Raw genomic sequence first — 23,616 nt, 5'->3', positions numbered from 1 at the left:
TTGAAATTGAATATTCCTAAGGTCATGTTTTTGGACAAGCGGTCTTGTTATTAGCTGAGTTCGTCTGCCTAGGTATAACCTTTGAAGGATCGGATTCAATTGATCAAGTCATTACTATTGATCACAGTCGGATGTCTCCTTGGAAATGCGGTTAGTCTTTAGGATACTGGATGGAGACCCTAGACGGAGATGCGGCCTAAATCAGTACACCCGCCACCGAGGCTGTTAGTGGGACCTCTAGGTTGGAGTTTCAGCTTGCAAACGACATCCTTGCTCCACCCTTTTTAGAGAGTGAAACTCTATATCAGGCTCATGCACTTGATCGCTGCGGCTGCTATCGTCAACGGTAGAGTGATTAGCTGTCTCTGGGATACTCTGTTAGGCAGTCAAAGTATGCATGGAGTGAGACACGGATATATTGCTAGTGAAATGCATCTGTCGAAGGCTGCAAATACTGATGAGGTCATATTGACGGCCAAATACATATTTACTGACACTAGTACTGTTACTGTCGGGTCAATTTTTTTTTGACGTTGTAAGCTAGCATACCAACATTACTACCACCTAGCGAGCCAACCTCAGCGCCAAGATAAAAGTTAGTAGTTGAACGGAACATGATAGGCAATAGTTGCAACATCCTGTAGATACTCTAACTCCTAAGCAACCTCCTGGATCCCTTCAAAACTACTGTAATCTGCAAGATAAAAGGGGGTACCATGCATTGCATTGCTTTTCTATTCCTCCGTTGTTCGGGCCTGTCCATATGTGCGCGGGTATGGTCCGTCAAACAAGACAAGATCCAAACAGCTTGGTTGAATTGAGTGGTGGCCGTGACTCGTGGGGCGAGCTAATTGTCATGACCCTTGGGAAGATACCCTCTTCCGGCCTCAGATTCGCCAGCGGCCAAAGGTCGACTCATGCACTAGAGAGTAAGACCCCTGTTACGATCAACCATTGGACTGAGCCTGGACGACGGTCATATCCAGACTTTCTGGAACTGAACGTCATTCGGCGACAGTCCTGCACTTGTAACATAAAAAACAGACCACGTACATTGCCGAGTATGTAATGGGTAACAACAAGGGAGACGGTGACTCGGATTCAATCACCTGTCTCACTGCTTACAGGGCAGTTTACCCTTGCCCAGTGACATGTAGAGCCTGTGAGCAGCAGTCCGCCATTTGTCGGACAGCCTCCACTCTATCCGCCAAAGAGGTAAGCTGTGGCGGGAAGCAAGTGAGCACGCGCCATGGTCTGATACTCTAACAGATCTAGTGAAGAGCCTTGTCATCTTTTGTAAGTCAATCACAGAACATATTTAGAGGCAGTGGAACCCAACGACAGGTGGAAAAGGTTTCGACAACCTCATCTCTCCAGTCGAATCGTGTTCACCACTGGACTCCACAACGAAGACGAGCAGGTGCAGGCAGAAGCATTTGACCAAGTGCCACTCACAGTAGCAGTTGATGGGGTCACAAGGTCAGAAGAGCTCAAGTCGAAGAGCAAGACGAAAGGGGATGGGGTCTCAGCACGCGCCCTCGGCGGATTTGATACACGCGGAGAAATATTCCCGGGTCATGAGCCGAGTACTGAATGGATAGACGGGATCACAGGAGGAATGATACGGCAAAACGGATCTTACCATCGGTTGAGATCGGCTTCCAAGCAAGCTTCTGGTGGAATTGTATGCGTCGTCAGCTGCGTACTGGGAAAGTTGCGGTACCTCACAATGACACTTTGATTGAAACGGCTGCGCTGCTTGCAAAGACTGCCTCCAGGGTACCTATTGGCACCTATTTGACAAGGTAACATTCAAGAAATCAGAAGCCAACGAGATGGCATCGCAGCTGCAAGTGGAAACAGGACAACCAAAGAGAAGAAGTGAAAAGGACAGAAATGAAACTGGCGTTATGCATCGGGGGACGATCTTTCCATCTCAGCTTTGGTGTTTCGGTGATAACCGTGACTGCTGCGCCTCACTCTGTGTTGCCACAAGACAGGCTGATCCATCAGCCACAATGAGTGTGGCAAGTCCTGTAGAAGACACGGCATGACATACGGAGTACAGAGTAGATAGGTAAACTGAAAATAGAAGTCAATGGAGTTGTATGATAGTTGATCGCGTACAAGTTCACTCGTGTCTTGCTTTGAGTTTTGGACTGGATGATATCTGGTTAGTAGCCTGCTGTTGAAAAGTATAAGACTCAGACTGATTGGATTAATGAATGTCCAGACACCTTCTTAGTCTACTCCGTAGTGGTATAACATTTCAATACCTGCTTACTCCGTGCTGAGAGCGGAATATTAGACCCGCATGCTTGTCGTGTGTTACTCCGACCTCCAGGTTCAAGTAACCCTCTACAACAGCAGAATCTATGCATGGTCATCATCGTAGACTATATTCATTCCATGATGAACCCATGTGACGTATTTCATCATAGTGATATTAGAGCACATTGCTATGAACGCACACGCTTTCCCGGGAGTCCAACAACGACAAAAGTACCAGACTCAAGACATCTAGACTCCAGCCATGTCGACTATTTGAAGTCAAACCGTAGATCTAGAAGCTCCTCTCAGATCAGGACATACAAGTATATTGTAATATACAAAAGTCTGTACATACAAGTACTTACAAAATCGGTTTTTGCCCAAGCTTACTACTTACTGTCGCACAATCCCTAAGCGCTCTGTCCTCCTCGAAATCCCTGTCAACAATTAGTCTGGACAATACCTGCGCATGCACGCACCGAGCCATCCTCAAAAGGAAACCTGCAGGAGCACTGATTGCAATATCACCTGCTCTGGTTTCGGGTATGACGAGATTCACGCATCTGACTGGCTGCGACGAAAGCCACAAGACTGGAGAAAAGCAAAACATGTGTGGTGGGCGTCAACAGCTGCGTCGAGACCCACCAAATCCGGCTGACAATGCATACAGGTTTGGTCACCTGTTCGACTAACCGCTTGCAGACAGTTAGAGGCCTCGAGAGAGGACTTTAATGAGGCTGACCTGGGATTCCTCGGTATGCAATATGTGATAGGCGATTGATCGGAGAGTCTGATCCCTAGAAACATTGATTTAGAGACTGGCCGACCTATTTCTATCTCATCTAGCTTGGGTAAATCGTGATTGAATGAGCTGTGCGATATCAGTCAAGTTGGTAGTCATCCTGAAGCTTACATCATTTGGCTTCTCTGCACTCATGATGCTGTGTGACTGGCAACTGGCGACTGACTACAGTTTACCCGGGGTTAGTTCAACAGATACAGATTCGAGATGAGAAGAACCATCACTTCATCCTAGAAGCATTGATTTCCCCGTTTCCGATCTCAATCCTCCATCTCAAGCAAGCCGATACAACTAACAGCGAGACGGTCAAACGATAGGGTCTCGTATTGTCTCGCAATCAGCAGAGTGACGCCAAGGGCGGCATAACACACCCAAGAGAATGAACGAGCAACGAGAAACTGTACAGGCTGTTCCTGCTACCTTACATGAAAGGCAACCAATCCCAGGACACCGATTACAAAGGTCGAACTTCTGCTTCTGGCGAAGCTGTCTGAAGACTTGGGTGGTTGCGTTGATGCTCATATTATAACGGATGCGTGAGCATTGGAGGCGAAGTGCAGAGAAGAGGACGATACAAGTCAAGCGCTTCAATGGAAATGGCGCTATACAGATTTCGTGAACGTTGGCCCCAATTCATACAGTATTGGATTCTGACACCCCATTCTTGGACTCCTGGAATCAGAACCAAATCGCTCTCTGGATTTTGTCAGATAGGCCGCTCCTCTACATATCTGGGGCTTAAACTCACGGGAAGAGTATATCTTTATTCATGCTTATACATAGACGGGGTAATGAAATCAGCACTATTGGAGATCGATGATCGTATCAATAACAACCGTCCTGATGTATACATCACGATCATATCACGTTGACTACTCCCACTATATCACCATTCCCACTGCCTTGAGGCCGTAAAGAATTGTAGAGACCTTCTCTCTTTTCGCCGGTGGGTAAACTCAAGTTTCGCCGGATACTTCCACCGTGCATGCGGATGACGCGAGAGTTCTGCATCGAGCAGGCTCTAATCAAGATTCTTGCCGAGGGAGGTCAACAAGGCATCTTGATCGATACGGGTCATCAAATCCGACACAAAGCAAAGCAAGACAGCCGACTTTATCTAGAGACTATAATCAGAGGCGGCATATAGCCTCAATCCTCACATAAATATCTTTCTCGGTTGAAGCATTCCGATGATCTTGACAGGGCGCTTGCGGCGGCTCTGACCCCTTCGACACAGCGGCTGTCTATACACATCTTGGAAAAAGGTGATGGAAGAATTGTATGGAAACCCTGGTCGTTAAAAAGTCAGGTTACTACAATGTATTGACCAGACAAGCCTTTTCAGTTGGCAGTATGATCAGAGCATGCAATATGATGAAACGTATCCTGCCTGCAATGGGAGTTGCAATAGCTTCAGCAGGAACCAAGCTATCCAAATTTGCAGAAAGCCGCGGCTGGAGGCTAATGTGTGCTATTGAACAGATCTCAGCCCTCTGGGAACCCACACATAAATGGATCAAGATGACCGCACAGTTCTTTCAAGCGGAGCCTTGTATGTAACTACGGTAGGTGTCCCCGTATGGCGGGCCAAACAATTTTTCGATGGGCCGGTACAATTGTTGAATTGTGTGTCTTCAAGCCAAAGTTTTTTTTAAGAATAGTTGCAGTTGCCTATGATCGTGAGCCCACAGCTGCCTTCAAAAGTTGCTTCAACGGGACAGGCTCGTTAAAGACTGTCTTCCGGGAGACTTTAAGGTGAGCGTACTTGAAGGACTAGGAGTTAAAATATCTCTCAGATCATTGAGACGGCGGGGCGATATCTCCGAGAGAACGAGCTATGACATAACCATGGTTGACCCGAATCAGAAGAATCCGCAGGAAATACCAAAGAGACAGTCAAGTCCAGTGTCAGCCATTCATCTTGGAGTTCGAGCTCTCGAAAAGTCCCGGTGTTCCTCTGTTACTTTGAAAACACGCTGTATAGGACCAGATTCGCATGAGAGCTAGTCCAGCTTCCTTGGAACTGCAGTTCCAGCCTTGAAAAGTCCATATTGCATTGGAACTGCCCTAAATAATTCGAATGCTTCTAAGCAGAAAATAGCCTTCTTGTGCAAGCTTCGCCGGAGGTGCGCTTGATCAGGTATGAATTGAGCTGGATCAATCGACTCCAAGTCGCTTCGTAGATCGTCACCTGGTGCATTACTAGAGGCAAGTATAGTGTGATTGCAGCGGCGAGCGCTCAACAGCCGACGAAGGCTGGGATTTGATACTTATTCATCAAGAGTTTTCCCAACGAACCTGATATGTCTGCTGCTCGACCATGGACTGGGATGAACTCATGGTAGGGAAAGGCTCATATGAACTTCTGAGGAGAATCATTGACCATTGAGCTCGGACCCTGAGCTGTGAGCAACGGTCTCATGCTCCCAGACCAAGCATAGACCAAAACACTGATAATTAAGTGTGAAGGTAGAGATGGAGATGGATGGTTACCGTCCACATTGGAGACAACAACAATGCAGGCCAGTTGTGCGCGAGCCTTCCTCATCGAAGATCCTCATCAAGGGCTCTCCGACCACAACATTGCAGTCATATCCAAGGCTTCATGATGGACACCAGATAACACCAAGAATAGCTGAATTTTCCACGGAAAGTAGATTGGAGATGTACAGAGTAAACATCTCTGAACGCTACTGGTCTCGTGCGGGAACTTTTGCCACTTCGCAGTGGTGGCCGAATGTAGAATAGCACGAAGTTCGAAGTGGAGCATTTGCAAGTCGTTCCTGAATGCGAGTCTTCGAAGATTGGACGTTCACGAGTCCATCCAAATAATTACATTTGTGGTTCTTGTTTAGACTCTCCGAGTCTGAGCCTTTCAGAGTAGAGTCTGTTGGCATGGGGCAATCGGTTTAGACTCTGGGGGAATTGATATTGATCAGAGCAAACCTGAAGAATGACGAAACGCTGGACTACTGTGCCAATAGTGCTCTGTTCTCCGACCAGAGAGAGAACGCTAATGTAGGGGCATTAGCGCGGGGAGAACCTTTTGCGTCACTTCGACATCCTCGGAGTAAGAATCAAATGACTTGGCAGGACTTGCATACCCCGTGCTCCATTGACACTATTTTTTGTTTGTCTCGCTTCAATCACAAGCAGTCTAGTCTAATTATGGTGACTCCAGTGCTTTGGCTGATCCTCCGTATATTAGATGGCATAACCTTGGCCTTCGAGCACTTTATTCCCCGTAGTTTCATTGGCGAGGAGTTTTTGAGCTTTTCCAGTGCAATGGTTACTGACGAGGGTGTCTCCGGGGCATGAACTGTGATTAAAGAAGACGCTGATGACTGCTACAATGCGTCATATCAACATGAAATTATGCAGAACAATGTCTCACTCTTCGAGGTCTCTGTCTTTTTGTGTACCCGGCAGCCCTGACTCCTGGGGTATAGCTTTGGGGCCGGGGGAAGCAACGCTGGAAGAGTCGAGACAGGAGCCTCCAGACTCCATCCATCGTTGGCCTCATCTTCCCCTCCTATTTCTCCAATTTCTAGTGAATGACAATAATAATTTAAAAGCAGCCGAGACTCGAGAAAAGAAGCGTAGAAACAAGATTTTTCTTGCCGTCCAACGCGAACGAGGAGGAAAACAAGAACCCCGCTCAATGGGCACGAAAAGTGCCGATCACGACACTAGCCCAGGTCAACTGTGGGAATTTCCACTCCATTACCTTGCCTGGATACTCATATTGGGAGATGAACTGCGTTATTCATTCATTTCCCCTTGAAAGACTCGATACATTTTTGACTCCGTCGTGGCACCACATCACATGTTACCGAGATACACCTCGAGCTGTCTTTGACCTCGTTGCACCTAACAGTGCAGTTCGACGGCGCTCTTCATCCTAATTTCCCTTCCTACAGAGGACGTCGACCGAATGAATCCCACACTTGAGCTGGGACACAAGAGGGTCCCCAGACTACCGACTTCCAGTTCCAAATTTCGAGCGGAGGTTACGAGCCTTTCCGGAGATGCTTCCCCACGGGCATGATCCGTTCTCCGCAAAATAAAAACTTCGACTGTGGAGCACGAGAAAGGGAGAAATCACATTTGGCTCACCCACCCAGGCGAAAGAATCTTGCCCAATGTTCGAATGCGCCTGTCCATGGTGCTATCATGGTCCAACTCCCACTAACACAGACTAGTGCCGACAGTCCCGCTGCGTGTTACCTCCTGGCTCCTGTAAATATTGCTCTTCTAGCCAGAGTACCAGGGACAATGGCAGTTCGTCTGTTCAAACGTGTGGGCTACTCACTCAAAATTCTCCCCTACAACTCAATGGGCTCAACCGCCCAGGCTCTCTAGTAATCCGTGATCGCAAAGCAAGGCAGTAATGACCCTGAAGTGCTGCTCCCTTTGCTCAAACTGTCGAGTGGTCCGTGCCAATCACCGAGGTCGATGGAGCCCGAAAGCCGGACCCCAACTCCTCAAGTGATCCTATCTCAGACTAAGACGAGACTAAAGTGCCAGTCGCAATTTCCCGTGCCTCTAATTTGCTCCCCCCGCAGGGCAAAGGGCCCCTAAAAGACCAATTAGTCTATCATTGCGGTCTGGGGTGAACGGCTGATTCCCGACCAAGCAGAGCTTGGGCTCCAGCTCGGCGCCGCTACAGTCACCGTTCACCATCCGATGCTGCTGCGGTGCTGTACTAACATAGTCCTACAGGAGCTATCTATGTACCATGCTCCACAGCGTTCTCCCGTCTTTGGCTCAAAAGATGAAAGAAAACAGATGACATAACACCAATGATCGACAAGCTGTGCTTTCTCAGTGAGCTCGAAAAGGACACTATCTCCGTGGCACGACCAGAAATCCCCCTGCCACTGACATCAGTAGTCTGGTCAATGGAAGGAGGAAACCCCAACATGAGTTAGTTCACATGGGGAGATCAGACAATAGCCCTCGGTCTGTTTTTAGTTTCCCCAGCAGTAGCTGGACCTTATGGAGAGGGTGGTTAGTAAATAGCAGATCTTTCCCGCGCAGCTGCAGACATAAAAGGAGCCCTGTCCAATCTTGGGAGATCTCGGCTGCACCTCTCTCCCCCCGACGTCAATTGCTGGCCATTCCCCTGTGAAAGAGCGTTGACCCAGCATGCGTTTCTCAACAGTCCTCTCAGCTCTTTTGCTATCAAGCACCGCGCTCGCAACTCCAGCGCAGGTATCCTCACCCGTAGATGCTTCATCACAGGGGAGTGTAGCAGACGAACAGTCGGTAGCGCAGACAACAGCAGTAGCCGAGGCCACTCCGGTTGCACAACAAAGTCCGAGCCCCAACCAGCAGAATGCCAACGCTGCCAACCAGGAGCAGAGCGCCAACGTCAACACCCAGGCAGCACCAGCTCCCCCAACCAGCTCCGGCCCTCAGCCCACTGAAAATGCTGAACCCTCGCCCAGCCCTTCTGCCAGTCAGAAGGACAGCAACCCGCTGAATATCCTGTCCAACCTGGTTCCAACGAACACTGCTGGTGAGCAAGCCCAAAGTGTCTCTACAGCCATCACTCCAACTGCTGCTTCTGCGGAGAGCTCCTCTAACTCTGAGACCGCCACAAAAGCAGCTGCGCCAACCGCTGCCGGTAGTACTGGTTCAGGCTCATCGTCTGGAGGTGCGTCAGACGGGTTTTCCGGAAACATCTTCCAAGATCTGCAGAATCTGTTACAAGGCGTTTCGGGCCTCTTGTCTCCCACCTTGCTGAAGGATATCGAATCCTTCTTCCACCACTTCGCATACCTGTTTGACGACAAGACCACCGACCAGACCAAGTCTTTGATCGATACCGGATACAACCTCCTCACCCCTGAGCTGACCAAGGAAGTGCTGGGCCTCTTGAGTAACGCCAACGCCTTGCTCACGCCCAGCTTCGTGAACGAGACGCAAGAACTGATCGGCGCAGTCGGCCCGCTACTTACACCTCAACTGTTCAAGCAGATCTCGACCCTGCTGAACAATGGCAACAACTTGCTGACCGCTGACTTCGTCAAGGAAGTCAATGGTCTGATTGGCAACGCCAATACTTTGTTGACTCCTGATTTCGTCAAGGAGACTCGCGCCCTTATTGAGGCTGTTGGCCCTCTGTTGACGCCTGAACTATTCAAGCAGATCTTATCTCTGCTGAACAACGGCAACAGCTTGCTGACTGCGGACTTTGTCAAGGAGGTCAACGGGCTGATTGGCAACGCCAACACTTTGTTGACAGCCGATTTTGTCAAGGAGACTCGCGGCCTCATTGAAGCTGTTGCTCCCATTTTGACACCCGAACTGTTCAAGCAGATTGGCACTCTCCTAATCAACGCCAACACTCTGCTGACTTCCGACTTTGTCAAGGAGGTCAAGCAGCTCATCAACGCTGTCGGGCCTCTGCTGTCGCCGGATCTGTTCAAGCAGATCAGCGGTCTGCTGAACAACGCCAACGACCTGTTGACTCCGGACTTCGTCAAGGAAACCAGAAGCCTGGTCGGCGGTATTGCTCCTGTGCTGACACCCGGCGTGCTCGCTGAGGTTGGCGCTTTGTTGAGCAACGCCAACGACCTCCTCACGCCGACCTTCGTCAACGAAACCCAGGGTCTGATTGGTGCTGTGGCGCCTAACATCACTCCTCAACTCTTCAAGGAGATCGGCAGCTTGCTAAATAATGCCAACTCCTTGCTGTCCACCGACGGCTTGCACGAGATCCAGAGCCTGCTGAACAACGCCAACGATCTGTTGACTCCCGACTTCGTCAAGGAGACCAAGGACCTGATTGGCGATGTCTCGCCCGTCATCACGCCCGAGCTGCTGGGACAAGTTGGAGGCCTTCTGAATAACGCCAACAAGCTCCTCACCACTAAGTTCGTCGAGGAAACTCAGCACCTGATTGACAGCGTGGGACCGGCCCTGACCCCGGCGCTATTCACCAATGTCACCTACGTTCTGGGCAACGCCACCCAACTGCTGACGCCCAAGTTCGTCAACGAGACGAGAGACCTGATTGACGGTGTCTCCCCTGTCATCACACCCGACCTGCTTGTAGAGGTCGGCGGTCTCCTCAACAATGCCAATGATCTGCTCACCAGGAAGTTCGTTAATGAGACACAGGTCCTGGTCGAGGATGCATCTGAGGTATGTTCCCTAACCCTTAAATCCACAAATTAATATCGCTGACATATACCTAGTTGCTCCCCGTCTTGGTGAAGGTCTTGGGCACGTTGTAAGGCGCTTGAGCCGCCATGCATAAGGGCCTATGATTAATGGACACGAATTTATTGAAGTTTTCTCTTTTTTGACATATATGGGAGGTAATCACGCGCTTCATGTTTAATGATCTTCATGTTGAGGACTGTTATGTACCATGCCATACAGGTCGAGTGGGTTGATGTCTTTATAATTAGTCCATAGCCCAAAGGAAATCCAAGGTTCATGCCAAGACTAGATATTGATTGTGTCATGATAATATCGAAGTAATAGTATGCGAGCTCGCTGGAGATCCGAGTCGAGATTGCAGCCTCATCTTGTAAGAGGCAACGACTTCTCGTAGACTCAGCGCCGTGTATCATGCGACGTGAGACGCTCTCTCTCTATTTACCCATGAGGCCGTACTTCAAGCTCCGGGCAGCTGTGTTGTGTTGTCCGTAGACCCCTGTCTGGCGATTTTGGCGTCTTCGAAGCCGATTGCAGCGCACATAGTTGTGACTGCCACCAAGTTTCTGTAGAGTCCGGAGTGCCGTACCACTCTAGGCGGCTCGCCAGCTGTATCTTCCCTCCGACAGCCGCCCAAGGGAACCGTGAAGCGCTAAGCAGAAGCCAGCTGAGCACTCTTGGTCATCAATGCGTCCTTAGACGTCAAAAACCAGTCTCACACCAAGACAGGCTCAAGACGGAATATCCAAGCCCCTAACCTTCTGATACTTAGACAGCACCTTCATCTCCGTATCCCGTTCCTTAACCTTCTTATCCATGGCTTTTTGCACTTCCTCGCGCTTCTTCTCCGCCTCCTCGATCTTCCGCTTTGCTTCCTTTGCTACTTGCTCCTGCGCTTTCAGCGCAGCGCTAGGGGTTGCGTATTCCGTTCTGAGGTGGTCAAGTTGAGTCCGGAAAGAGTCAGATTCCAGATCGATGGGTGTGCAGGTGACTGGGTCGTACTGGTATGGTCTTAAAGGCGACCCGGGGACGCGGATATCGGGGAGGGAGGGATGAATGGGGTTGGTGCGGAGGGGGGAGTCCAGCGGGACTGGTGCGTTTGAGGGAAGATTTGCTGTTGAGATTGATTCGGGCTCTGCCGGAGGTGAGAGAGGCGGTTGGTCCATTTTGGAGGTTGGAAAAAGGGGCTTTGGATAGTTGTTGGATAAGGTTGATGGGTGAGTCCTGATCTATTACTGAACATTTATCGATGTGGGTCGGTAGCGGTGGGATTCTGCCGGTTAAATAGTGGCTGACCGCCTGATCGCTGAGCGGATGTGACGGTGGAAATGTAGGAGAGACTCAAGTTATGGGGAATTCAAAAAAGGATCGGACACTCCATCATTTCGGTTACATGAGAAGGTAAAGGAAGTGCGCTCTCGATTGGCTTTCAAGCCTTGCCCACTATGCAGGCTTTTGGTATGCGATCACTTCACTTGCTGGACGCTGTGCTGCGCTGCGCCAGATGACCTCATGGTTGGTACAACTTGAAGCTGATTACACATACTGTAGTTCCGAAAAATAGGAGGGTAAGTGCTTTGTCTAGGAGGAGCGGCCAATGCTGAACCCTAATCTTAGCCTAGATTCGAATTTATATTAAGAGTAAGTCTGACCGTTCTCGCATATCGTAGATTCTTACTAACCAAGATCTTCGCTCAGATCATCGATTTAAACAATGTACCACTTGTGAGTGGAACGGCGTTCGTTAAATGGCGTTTGCCGTCGTCTAGTACGGCCGAGCACCATGGACATACGGACAAAGCAATCATCCTTGATCATCGAGCGTACTGGAACTACGAGAAGACCCTGCAGGTCAGGCTTACGATTGATCGAAATCAGACACTCCATGAATGCGAACTCGTCCTAGACATCATGCAAGAGTTTGGGTCTGGGGGGCACAGCGACAAGAATTTTTTAGGAAGGATCAGGCTCAACCTTGCCGAGTATGTCGACAAGAGCGATGACGAGGAAGGCATCGTGAGGAGGTACCTGATGCAGGATAGTAAGGTCAACAGCACGCTCAGGGTTGGGATTGTGATGCACCAAATCGATGGCGATCGAAATTTCATCACGTATGCTTTGTTATCACTAATCATAATTAGTCTGGTACTGATTGCTAGCAGTCCCCCCCTAAGGTCCGCCGCGGTTTTCGCAGGCATTGCGGGCGTGGTCTCCTCAGAACAAGCTGATCATGATGAACTTGGCCGGCTTCCGTCCATCAACACCCAGAGTCGAGAGGTTGCTGATATGCAGGACATGTACCGCCGCACTCTTGCTGCTTCATGGCTGTCTGGCACAGATGACATCCCCGCGGATAAGTTAATCGAGGACCTCTTTGCCACTGGCTCTTGCGGGAACGACGAACATCCTGATGCTCGCTCTCGGAGGACAGCGGATAATAATAACGAGCTTCATCCTGATAGGGATACAGATACAAGGCAAACCAGATCAGGGAACCGATTGTCCCCAAGTTTCGAGAGGCGACCAAAGAGCTCATCCAGCCAATTCCTCAACGAAAGCAAAGGGTCTGACTCGTCGGGACACATCAGGAAAGGTGGCAGTATTCAAGAGCAGCTTCAGGACAGTGCAAATGGCAAGACCTGGAAAAGCCGTAGTGAAGTGGATGAATTATCTGAATTTGATGTACGAGAGGATTTGCGGAGCTGGGAGGTTTCTGTAAAGGAATGATCCCATAGGGCTCATACTTTTCTTTTGTTCCCTTCATTCTTACCTTTGACGCTTTTATTATATTTTTAATTCTTCTAAGTATTTGCTGAAACGATAAGGGCTGAGTATCTTCCGTCAAAAAGACATTCATTCTTGTGGCCTAAGGCACATGTCATAGCGATCAACCTTCCGCTTCCAGCCTAGCGTATCTTGACCGATAAGATTGCATCCAAAGCTCTAAAGAAACTCTCGATTACGAAGAATTTCATGGAGCGGCTGGCTCGAAACAATTTGCCCATTTTCCCATATGCTTACACGGTTCGCGAGGCCGGCAGCAGGGCGTCTGGCCTGTCAATGCATCACCCCTTGCAGAGATATTCTACGATCATCAGCGAGTCGCCAGCGTGATGCTTTCGTCCGCTATCTGAACACCGCAACCAATCCCGAGGACGAGCCACCGCGCCGTCGACCTGGAGCCAGGTGGGCGAACCAGAAGGACTATCCTAGGAGTCAGAAGGTGACGCTCGATGTCGACTCGTTGGGAAGACCTGGGGAAATCGTTGTAGTACCGCATCGGACCCGCCGTCGTCGAAACTCCGTCGAGATCAAACGCAATACATCCGATAAATCTGCCCTCCCATTCATGCTAGAAGATATCGCAATCAAAGATACTGTTCTAGAATCTGGTACCATCAATGAAAACATACGAAGCTTTCGTGAACCTCATCGGCCGCACGACAAGTTGTCCTCCAACGATTGGGAAGACCTGCGGAATAGACTCCAATCATCCTTTACCTATCAACAGCTGTCAGACTATATACAAGAAGCGAAGCAAGAGGCGTTGATCCAGAGTGATGGGGAACCACAAAACGAGCGCGAACCCACTGCTGTCTGGAGACCCGGAACTTCCATGTTTCTCGAAACCGGTCCAGTTTCGCAGGGAAGCTTTGCTGATAGGGTCGCCGTAGGCCAAGCGCTGAAAGGAAAGCAACTCCTTGCAGAGAGAATTTTACGAGACTTCTGGCAACTAGGTGTTGCTGGCGAAGTTGGTCAAATCGACATCCGCCTCCCGGCATATTCGTTATCGCTTCTGCTCAACTCCGAGCATTTCTCTTTCGAAGAATTAGCCAGCTTACACGACGCGAAGATTGACGTCACAAGTTCGTTGGGCCTCATCAGAGTAACTGGGACTGAGCACACATGTGAATCGATTCGCGAGATTATATACGATGCAACGAACAGAATCCGACAGGAAGATGTCGATCTACCTACGCCAAATCATGCCACGTCCAAGAGTGGTCGTACTCTTACTCCTGATTTTCTTGCATGGGTCAGCAAGACCTATGGAGTTGCATTCGAGCAGAATTCGTCGCAGGGCGTTATTAAGATGTTCTATCTTGCGGAGAACAGAGAAGATGCGGACAATGCTCGGAGAACACTAAACCTAGCGATTTACAACACAATTTCTCCTGCGATACCCTTTGGCACTTACTTATCCGCGGCTCAGTCGGCTAGTGTCTACAATGTAGACCCAGAGCAAAACGTCCTGTGGTTCGATCGGCAAAAGGTGTGGTTTCGGTGGGCAATGTCGTCTACCCAATCCTCTGAGACGAAGATCCTGGACACCCCGTATTTCGATAAGCATCAATCGCTTTTGTCGGACGAGCTTCTCAAATTGCTCAGAAAGTCGTCGCCATCGTCAGAATGCCATGGTATCAGTGAGACCGTGATAGCCGCCATTGGGCAGTGTTTGTTCTTACGCAAGCCTTCCTTCGAGATCCAGACTCTCAGCGCTCCTCAGCTGGGCAAATTGAATCTTCCTCGAACTTTCACTACGGATGTTCCTCGAGTAACGTCGTTTCTCCGTACGCTCAAGCCACGTCTGCTTGATGATGACCAACAGTGTTACATTTTCCGGTTGATCCCAACCCCTGCCCATGCAAATATCTTTCCGCGACTGGAAGTAGAGGTAACTCTGCCAGGATTACACCCATCATCTGTCTCTGATGCCCAAATTGAGATTCGTAGCGTGAAAGCTGAGTTGGCTGAGAGCAGTGTTGACTATCTGCTCCCCGAGAATGGCCTTGACCTTCGGTTTACCAGAAAGTTGCACCGCGATTTACTGCATGGACATTCTGAGAATGAGTCAGCCGCGAACGTTACGGTGGAAAGCCTCCGGGAATACCTGCAGGGCGTCTTTTCTAGGTATATGAACAACGAAGGTGAAGCGCCTCTGCCTGCGTTTACTCATGTTCCGCTTCCCAACAATCTGTTGAAGGGAACTTTCAGCAGAGAACCAGACAATACGGGTAACCACACTACTGCCGAATACATGTTCATACCAGTGAATGACCTTAGGGGCACGCGCATTCATCGCTATGATTTCAAGGGCCAGCGGCTCAACTATGCTTTCTATGAGAGCGGGCCGTTTAATCCCTACCGAACGACGGAGATCTTCCTCGACATGGATCTCGCTGAGGGTGACAGCTCCACAAGTCCTCCTGCAGTGGATGCTAGGTCCCCTGATCCACTTCATCGTGGGTTCAACACGTTCTACGGTGCTGCTTGCTCTCTTGCGTTCGAGCTGGATAGGGCCTGGCGAATTGATTCGGTCTAAGAGATATTACTACTGTATTATATGTTTCTATTGTATTATGATCATGAGACCTTGTTTTCATAGAATCTTCCTGCTTCAGACTGGACAATGTACATATGCCAACTCAACACAATGCGGGATGGATCACCATAGGAATATCTGCCATGTCCGAGATCAGGTTGATGCAAGCTTTCTAGCACCAGACTAACCGAGAGCAGTAACCATAGATAAGTCATGTATGTCCTCGAAGATATTCAAAGAAAGAGTATGTTATGTGTCGCTCAGGTGCATGTGGTCAATTGCTATCTGTAGCCAAGATAGGTAATCAGTCAGACGTCGGGATTCATTAATGCTCAGCAAGTTTGTAGTCCATTCGACGATTCAAGATGCGGTCGAATAATCTAAAAGAAGCTACTAGGAGGTATTAGAAGTCATTCAGACGCAATAATATGGTAATCATTGACTGTCCGATCTTAGCAACTAACTCACTTTAATGCCCCGTAGGGCAGACAACTACCTACCTGCCTTGAGCGGTCGGTGGGCATTTGACGTAGCTAGCGAGGGGCTCCGCATCTGACCGAATCGCTTCGACTTCGTGTGGTTGGAGAGCTCTCCCACCTTGAGATTTTTTCGGAAATCTGCAATTTCGTCAATGTCATCGCTATTCTGCCTTTGGCCTTGATCCGCTGTGCTATCACAAAATACGAGTATTACTCGACTCATTGCAGTCCTCCGACCGTCCTGAAAAAGAGCCAGCTTGTCTGTCATACCTAGCCATGAAGATTATGCGGACACGGAAATAGCATAGGATGGAGAGAACACGGATCGCTAAGGTTTGATCCATGACTACATACAATCCGAGTTGAGGCAAAACGCATGGATCTGACAGTACTCCTCCTTCCCTCGGCTCTCAGGTTGAAGATGTGACCTTGGCGCGTCGTGGTGAACAGGTCGTCGGCACTCTACACCTTACTCCTCACCATATTATCTTCTCCCACATACCCCAAGGGGCCGAGACTGCGCAACCTCAAGGTACGCCTGTTCGACCAAGGGAACTGTGGATAACATACCCTATCATCTCATTTTGTACATGCCGCCCAACCCCTGCCGCATCCCGCCAGCCTTCGTCGATTCGCTTGCGCTGTCGAGACTTTACCTTCGTTTGTTTCTACTTCGCCAGTGAGAGTAAAGCTCGCGATGTATATGAAAGCATAAAACTCTGGACATGCAAAGTCGGCCGGATCGACAAACTCTATGCCTTCACTTATCAGCCGCCGCCGCCGGAGCGGGAATTTAATGGTTGGGAGTTGTACAACGCACGCAAAGAGTGGGCTAGGCAGGGCGTGGGCTGCGATGGCAACGACAACGGCTGGCGCATTTCCGAGATAAATACGGACTACGGGGTAAACCTCTCCCTCCAAAGTAGCTTCATGATCCCTGTATTGACTTCGGATGTCTCAGTTTTCACCGACATACCCTGCCCTTCTACCGGTGCCGTCGTCCATTTCAGACAATACGCTCAACTACGCAGCTCGTTATCGGTCGAGAGCACGAGTACCTGTCCTGACATATCGCCATCCCATCAACAACTGCTCGATTACGAGAAGCTCACAGCCTCTAGTAGGTGTACGGCAGAACCGAAGCATCCAGGATGAAAAGCTATTGGCAGCAATATTCTCAACGTCCCGTACAGACAGGCCACTGGCGAATTTCACACCACCACATATAGAAAATGACTCACCGAGCTCTACGCAAGGTGACGTCTCATCGGGTCAGATGCTGACTGACTTGACAAACGCCGAGGAATTGGAAGACGAAATGCTGGAGTCGTTCCGTGGGAATCCAGAGGAAAGACCTCAGATTTATGGTGCTCAGCAGCATAACCTAATTGTTGATGCACGGCCGACAGTCAATGCATTTGCTATGCAAGCCGTTGGTCTAGGGTCAGAGAATATGGACAATTACAAATTTGCTACGAAGGCTTACCTCGGCATTGACAACATTCATGTCATGCGGGACTCGCTCAATAAGGTTGTTGATGCTCTTAAAGACTCTGATGTCACGCCGTTAGGACCTAATAGGGATCAACTGGCACGAAGTGGATGGCTGAAACATATTGCTGGCATTCTGGATGGCGCCGGGTTGATAGCTCGTCAAGTCGGCTTACAGCACTCGCATGTGCTCATTCACTGCTCGGATGGATGGGATCGCACGGGGCAGTTGAGCGCTCTGAGTCAAATATGTCTTGATCCGTACTTTAGGACGATGGAAGGGTTTATGGTACTTGTGGAGAAGGACTGGCTTTCCTTTGGTCACATGTTCCGACACAGAACGGGTCCTTTGAGCAGCGAAAAGTGGTTTCAAATTGAAAACGAAAGAATTGGGGGTGATTCCGGCCGTCCATTCGGAGAGGGCGGTGGTGCAAGCAAAGCCATAGAGAATGCTTTCCTCAGCGCAAAAGGATTTTTTAACAGAGACAACACGAGCCGCGATTCTCTCCCAGATTCGGAAGGGGAGATGCAAAATTATGACTCCGACAGTCCCCGAAAGCCAGGTTCCGCCCCCAGAAGCGTTGTCTCCGAAAAGGAGGTAACCAAGGTAAAGGAAACAAGTCCTGTCTTTCATCAGTTCCTGGATGCGACCTACCAATTGTTATACCAATATCCGACACGATTCGAATTCAACGAGCGCTTTCTTAGGCGGCTGCTCTACCATCTCTACTCATGCCAATATGGCACATTCCTCTTCAATAGTGAAAAGGAGCGGGTAGAGATGAAGGCGAAAGAACGCACTCGGAGCGTGTGGGATTACTTCCTTGCCCGGAGAGAGCAATTTCTCAATCCCAAGTATGATCCTCTAGTAGACGATCATAAGCGCGGCAAGGAACGCCTGATCTTCCCACGTATCAATGAAGTCAGATGGTGGAGCGAAGCATTTGGCCGGACAGATGCGGAGATGAACGGAGTCCGCTCTGCCAGCGTCACTCCCTCTGTCCGTCGTGGTAGTCCCGCCTCTGAGTCAACGCCGGTCCTGACAGGTATTGAGACAGCCCATCATGCTGTCGGAAGCGGAGCTTCTGGCAATGTAACCAACAACGCTACCTCGACCGGAATGGCAGCAGTAGCCTCAGGAATCTCAAATCTTAGTTTCTCAAAGGGAAAGGAGAGCTCTCAGGAGCCGAAAAATCTGAGTCAGATGGAGCTTGAAATGCAATAGGAATGAAGCAGACAATGAACGATAAAGCACATAGCACTTGATTGCAGTTCACGATTTGATGTATGTTATGTTATGCGACGATTACAACAAAGGATCTGCCTAAGCTAGGTCTAGAACATGACGAATATTCCTACGGCAAGGGCTGAAAATTATTGCAAAGGCTGTTGGCGGGTACGTGCCTCGATATTAGCCTGAAAGAAGCAGTAGAAGGTGATGTCCTCTGTAGATAGTCAGCAAACTGATGCCTGAGAGCCTGAACAGAATTAAACTCTGAATGCTAATTGTTTGGCCTATTCCTATTACGGAAAGGGGTCGGCGGAGTGCAAGCGAGGGTTGAGCCCTATCCTAGAAAGGAAGGACAAGCCCTATTCCCAGAAAATCCCCACTAACGCGGAATCTCTCAAATCTGGTCTGACGACTGCCGACCACTTCGCCCTTGAACGACATCCCAACTTTGGTGCACAGCTACGGCCGTTTCTTCGACAACCTAGAAACCAACCAGCAGAAACGCAATCATGGCCGCTGTCCAGGGAGCTATTTCGAAGCGCCGCAAGTTCGTCGCCGACGGTGTCTTCTATGCCGAGTTGAACGAGTTCTTCCAGCGCGAGCTGGCTGAGGAGGGTTACTCTGGTGTTGAAGTCCGTGTCACTCCCACTGTCACCGACATCAGTACGTTCGCCCGATCATAAGTATTTTGTTCCCGTTAGGTTATTGGGGATTTGAAGATGGCCAGAACAAATGGGAAAACCACAAAATTGGGGACGCAATGGGAGGAAAACAATTATCACGAGGAATCACATGGGGAATGGTGTCTTGATGCTAACGGATGCTCTTTTTTCGCGCAGTCATCCGTGCCACCCACACTCAGGAGGTTCTCGGTGAGCAGGGTCGCCGCATCCGCGAGCTCACCTCCCTCATCCAGAAGCGCTTCAAGTTCCCCGAGAACTCCGTCTCCCTCTATGCCGCCAAGGTCCAGAACCGCGGTCTGTCCGCCGTCGCTCAGTGCGAGTCCCTCCGCTACAAGCTCCTCAACGGTCTGGCCGTCCGCAGAGCCTGCTACGGTGTCCTGAGATTCATCATGGAGAGCGGTGCCAAGGGTTGTGAGGTTGTCGTTTCCGGAAAGCTGCGTGCTGCCCGTGCCAAGTCCATGAAGTTCACGGTACGTCAAGAGTGCTTTGGGGAATCTGCTCAAGGGAAAGAGGGGCTATGAAGGAAGATGCATGATGTGGTTTCGAAATAGAGGAAGTGCAAGCCACGATACAGGAACCGTAACTGACTCTGTCCTCTCTGTACAGGACGGTTTCATGATCCACTCCGGTCAGCCCGCCAAGGAGTTCATTGACAGCGCTACCCGTCACGTCCTTCTCCGCCAGGGTGTTCTTGGTATCAAGGTCAAGATCATGCGCGGCTCCGACCCCGAGGGCAAGGCTGGTCCTCAGAAGACCCTCCCTGACTCCGTCACCATCATCGAGCCCAAGGAGGAGCAGCCCGTCCTGCAGCCCATGAGCCAGGACTACGGTGCCAAGGCTCTCGCCGCTCAGCAGCTCGCCGAGCAGCAGCGACTTGCTGAGCAGCAGGCCGCTGAAGGCCAGGAGGGTGCTGGTGCGGAGGCTTACGCCCAGGAGTAATCTGGTTTCTTTTCTCTAAAATAGGCCCTGCTCTTTTCTTCATTCCTGTCGTCCTACCTACCTACCTACTTCCTACCTCACGCAATAAAGAACACTACATGAACTTCAGTTGCCTCCCTTTCCGACAATAACGTTTGCAACTGCCGGAGAATCTCTCTCGGCTTACAGCTCTCTCCTAGATTCCTAGTGAAAGACCTAGGTAGGATACCAAAAGTGATGCTTGAAATGAAATGAGATTGCGGAATGGGGAAGTCGTTCTTGTTGCGACTATTTGTACGAGTATTACGGGATGGGCTTTCTCCAATCATTAAGCAGGTGGTCTTTCACTTAGACTTCTCTAGATTGTACCCTGGGTGTGCGCGTAGCGTCGTACAACACTGTAATAGCAACAATTCGTTTCAACCTTCTACCATCCGAAAAAAAGTCGACGTGCGCCGTAAAGCCGGAGTCCAGCATTTCTTCTGGAACTTGCCGATGTGTATGGTCTCTACTTAAGCACGTCAGATAATCCAAGACAGAGGGCATTTTCTATGTTTTATTCAAGGTACGTCGTGATTCTAACGCTGTAACTGCTTGGTGCCCAGGTTTATTTCAGGACATATATCTATGATTTTGCTAAACCACATCCACATCTGCCTTGACATTCGCTTACAGGAAAGCCTCAATGTTGATCTCCAGCGTGCTCACGGGGTATTTCAGCTCGTACTTCTCCAATACTGTAGGGTGTAAGATACCGAAGGCACCGATGACGTGGTCCTTGCCAGCAATACGAAGGTGGATGGACGCCGCATGGCCCGGGAAGTAAGTGGGTTCTAAGACCGAGTTAGTACCTGATATACACGTAGCCAAAAAAAAAAAAAAAAAAAAAAAAAAAAAAAAAAAAAAGCATATAAGACTTACCGTCGAGCTCTTCAATCCAGTAATGCGAGTCGTTGACGGCTGGGTTCTCGAGACACTCCTCACCTGTGATGAAGGCGCTCTTGAGCATGGCCATGATGCGGTCGAGCAAGCCGTGCACAACTTCGAAGCCGCTCGTCCTCCCGTACCAGGCTGCAGCAAAGTGTCTCTCATTGCGGCTTTTACGTTCCAAGGTCAGATCTTTGAAGGCGACATCGCTGCACTCGAAGATCTTGATGGGTACTGCGTGATGCTTGTTCTCACGAATGGTCTTGAGGAGACCAGGAAGCAGGCTTGTGCGGACAACTTGGAACTCTACGGTCTTAGGGTTTGCCAGTTTAACCGCTGTGGTGCCGTCATCCTTGCGGTTGAGCCAGGCGAAGTTCTCGTCGTGAGAACACAAGATGAGGGGTAAGACCTCTGTCCAGCCTGCCATTGCAGCTTCCATTCTAACAATATCGGACAGCTTATTGATGGGTAGAGGCTGAGCAATCGTACCCGACTTGCTGGGGAAGGACCGTGGGAGCGAGTTGAAACCGTACGCAATGGCAACATCCTCCATAATATCTGCCTGGTGAAGCACGTCCGCGCGGGTGGGGGGAACATCCACGTCAATGAGGTCGGGCGAAGATGCAGACGGCCTTGCTTGGTATGCCATCTTAGTCAGTAGCTTGCAAATTTCCTCGGGAGAAAGCTCCAGTCCGCAGCACTGGTTGATGTAAGAGACCTCGGCCTGAGTGGTACGAGGTGCAATGTCAGGCTCGACTCTGGTCTCGTTATTGTGTTCAGAGACAATCTGGACAGGCTCAACACTGCACAAGAATGAGTTAGTATCATGTGTACAAGGCGAAGCAGACCGTACATACGTGAAGGGCTTGGAGGTATATTGGGAAAACATCGTGACCATGATCTTGGTGACGATGTCGAGCTTTGTCTTGTCAAGAGCCGTAATCTCAATCAAGACATTCTTGGTGTCTAAAGTAATCTTTGAATGGTCACCGTTAATAATTGGCGGCAGGGAACAGACAGTCCTCTTAGAGTCGTAGATGACGGGGTAAACGGGTGAGTCGCGGATGATGTGGAGATATTTGCCCAGATGCTTGTCTTTCTGTTTATAGATATAAGTATTAATTGCGATGAGCCAGAGATGGTCAGTCCATACCTCATAGAAGGACATTAATTCCTCGCCGTTCAATTCTTTCGTCTGGTTCAAAGGCACAAACTTGATGTCCTTTGGTGGCAGTGCTTCATAGGTGAAGGGGCCCTGAATAGTGTCCAGGTCATGGGTACCGATCGAAACAAGAGTTCTCTGTCTGGCAAGGTTCTGGTGGAGTTTGTCTTGCAGAGCAATGAAGGATTCATAGCGGGCTTTGTCGAATTTGATGTTGCGAAGAATTGCCCCGGAAACCAACGGCCTTACTTTCATGGTCTAGTCGAAGATTTACTTAGTCCATATTGACGCGACATAGAATTTCCAACCACGCCGACTTACATCTTCCTTGACAATGATTTTCTCCAGTTGTCCATTGGCGGGCTCAACCAGTCGGTAGTTGGGAAGAGGCTTCCGGCCCAGGAAGATGTTTAGCATGAGCTGGATACCTTCGAAACATAGCAGATCATAACTGTAGAGAGGCTCAGTATATACGATTGGAGTTTCCAACGTTTGCCGAAAAATATGCGTACCGGTTGGCGGGGATTTCGATCTTCAGCTGGGGTGGCTCCTGCTTGCCATCGACGATGGGTCTGTCCGAGTTTGTGGTCTGTTTTTCTTAGCAATGTTCAATCATCTTCCTCAAGGTGTCTGAAGGCGCATTACATCTTCATCGAGCTCAATGCCTACAGGAAAAGCCGTCAGTGAGTGACCCCGCAAAAAAAAGGTGAGGAATCAATGAGTCAGAACGTACCGAACTCGAAGCACAGCTCATCGAACTCCTCCGTAGTATATCTTGATGGTGCGATTAGTCACAAAACAAGTAAGAATAATGAACACAAGAGAAAAACATACTCCCGACCAAGCTCTTTGAAGAGCGCGGCCTTATCGACCGAGATGGTGGGCATGATGAGGGGCTTGTTCTTAGCAACTGTATAGAGCGAACGCCGCGATCAGACAACGATTGAATCCTACCAACGAACGGTATGGAGTGATAATGAATGTCCAAGTTATTCAGCACGGATCCACAGCGTTGGTAACTCCGCCGATGCTCTGTCTGTTCTCCAGTGTCGGGCAGATAATCGCAGTCATAGAACTTAAATCCGTGGCACTTTTTATCTCTGTTGGGGCTTGACCCTCCGCCAATCAAGCCACAGATGGATTGCACCGCCACTATCCA

At 49.7% G+C, this 23,616-nt stretch overlaps 7 protein-coding genes across 7 annotated transcripts; 5 read left to right on the top strand and 2 right to left on the bottom strand.

Moving 5' to 3' along the window:
* Positions 1 to 6,416: 6,416 nt before the first annotated feature.
* Positions 6,417 to 10,317, top strand: AFUA_1G05670 (uncharacterized protein; the record flags this gene model as incomplete). The annotated part of the gene is made up of 3 exons (XM_077803836.1): positions 6,417 to 8,594; positions 8,685 to 10,225; positions 10,279 to 10,317. Exons 1-3 carry the CDS (start codon positions 8,222 to 8,224, stop codon positions 10,315 to 10,317), a joined length of 1,953 nt encoding a protein of 650 aa, XP_077660007.1. The 5' UTR covers positions 6,417 to 8,221.
* Positions 10,318 to 10,680: 363 nt separating this feature from the next.
* Positions 10,681 to 11,409, bottom strand: AFUA_1G05660 (uncharacterized protein; the record flags this gene model as incomplete). The annotated part of the gene is made up of 2 exons (XM_745222.1): positions 10,681 to 10,836; positions 11,002 to 11,409. 2 exons carry the CDS (start codon positions 11,407 to 11,409, stop codon positions 10,681 to 10,683), a joined length of 564 nt encoding a protein of 187 aa, XP_750315.1.
* Positions 11,410 to 11,598: 189 nt separating this feature from the next.
* Positions 11,599 to 13,086, top strand: AFUA_1G05655 (N-terminal C2 domain-containing protein). The gene is made up of 5 exons (XM_077803835.1): positions 11,599 to 11,701; positions 11,795 to 11,811; positions 11,861 to 11,884; positions 11,942 to 12,354; positions 12,406 to 13,086. Exons 1-5 carry the CDS (start codon positions 11,689 to 11,691, stop codon positions 12,968 to 12,970), a joined length of 1,032 nt encoding a protein of 343 aa, XP_077660006.1. The 5' UTR covers positions 11,599 to 11,688; the 3' UTR covers positions 12,971 to 13,086.
* A 72-nt stretch (positions 13,087 to 13,158) lies between these two features.
* On the top strand, positions 13,159 to 16,071 carry AFUA_1G05650 (putative respiratory complex assembly protein Rmp1). Its single transcript, XM_001481658.2, has one exon. The coding sequence runs from the start codon at positions 13,257 to 13,259 to the stop codon at positions 15,564 to 15,566; it is 2,310 nt and encodes a 769-aa protein (XP_001481708.1). The 5' UTR covers positions 13,159 to 13,256; the 3' UTR covers positions 15,567 to 16,071.
* A 9-nt stretch (positions 16,072 to 16,080) lies between these two features.
* On the top strand, positions 16,081 to 18,974 carry AFUA_1G05640 (phosphatidylinositol-3-phosphatase YMR1). Its single transcript, XM_077803834.1, has 3 exons — positions 16,081 to 16,378; positions 16,460 to 16,948; positions 17,007 to 18,974. Exons 1-3 carry the CDS (start codon positions 16,355 to 16,357, stop codon positions 18,759 to 18,761), a joined length of 2,268 nt encoding a protein of 755 aa, XP_077660005.1. The 5' UTR covers positions 16,081 to 16,354; the 3' UTR covers positions 18,762 to 18,974.
* Positions 18,975 to 19,141: 167 nt separating this feature from the next.
* On the top strand, positions 19,142 to 20,389 carry AFUA_1G05630 (40S ribosomal protein uS3; the record flags this gene model as incomplete). The annotated part of the gene is made up of 3 exons (XM_745219.2): positions 19,142 to 19,430; positions 19,607 to 19,920; positions 20,057 to 20,389. Exons 1-3 carry the CDS (start codon positions 19,277 to 19,279, stop codon positions 20,387 to 20,389), a joined length of 801 nt encoding a protein of 266 aa, XP_750312.1. The 5' UTR covers positions 19,142 to 19,276.
* Positions 20,390 to 21,037: 648 nt separating this feature from the next.
* On the bottom strand, positions 21,038 to 23,566 carry AFUA_1G05620 (phenylalanine--tRNA ligase subunit beta; the record flags this gene model as incomplete). The annotated part of the gene is made up of 9 exons (XM_745218.2): positions 23,292 to 23,566; positions 23,191 to 23,231; positions 23,103 to 23,122; positions 22,970 to 23,046; positions 22,779 to 22,908; positions 22,449 to 22,715; positions 22,153 to 22,394; positions 21,290 to 22,098; positions 21,038 to 21,201 (listed from the first exon to the last, which is right to left on the bottom strand). The coding sequence occupies exons 1-9, from the start codon at positions 23,342 to 23,344 to the stop codon at positions 21,038 to 21,040; spliced, it is 1,803 nt and encodes a 600-aa protein (XP_750311.1). The 5' UTR covers positions 23,345 to 23,566.
* Between the last annotated feature and the right edge of the window lie 50 nt (positions 23,567 to 23,616).

This window comes from Aspergillus fumigatus, chromosome 1 (genome assembly GCF_000002655.1).
Source record: "Aspergillus fumigatus Af293 chromosome 1, whole genome shotgun sequence".
Classification (NCBI taxonomy): domain Eukaryota; kingdom Fungi; phylum Ascomycota; class Eurotiomycetes; order Eurotiales; family Aspergillaceae; genus Aspergillus; species Aspergillus fumigatus.
The sequence above is the reverse complement of the archived record's forward strand: the minus strand, read 5'-3'. Positions and strand labels throughout refer to the sequence as shown.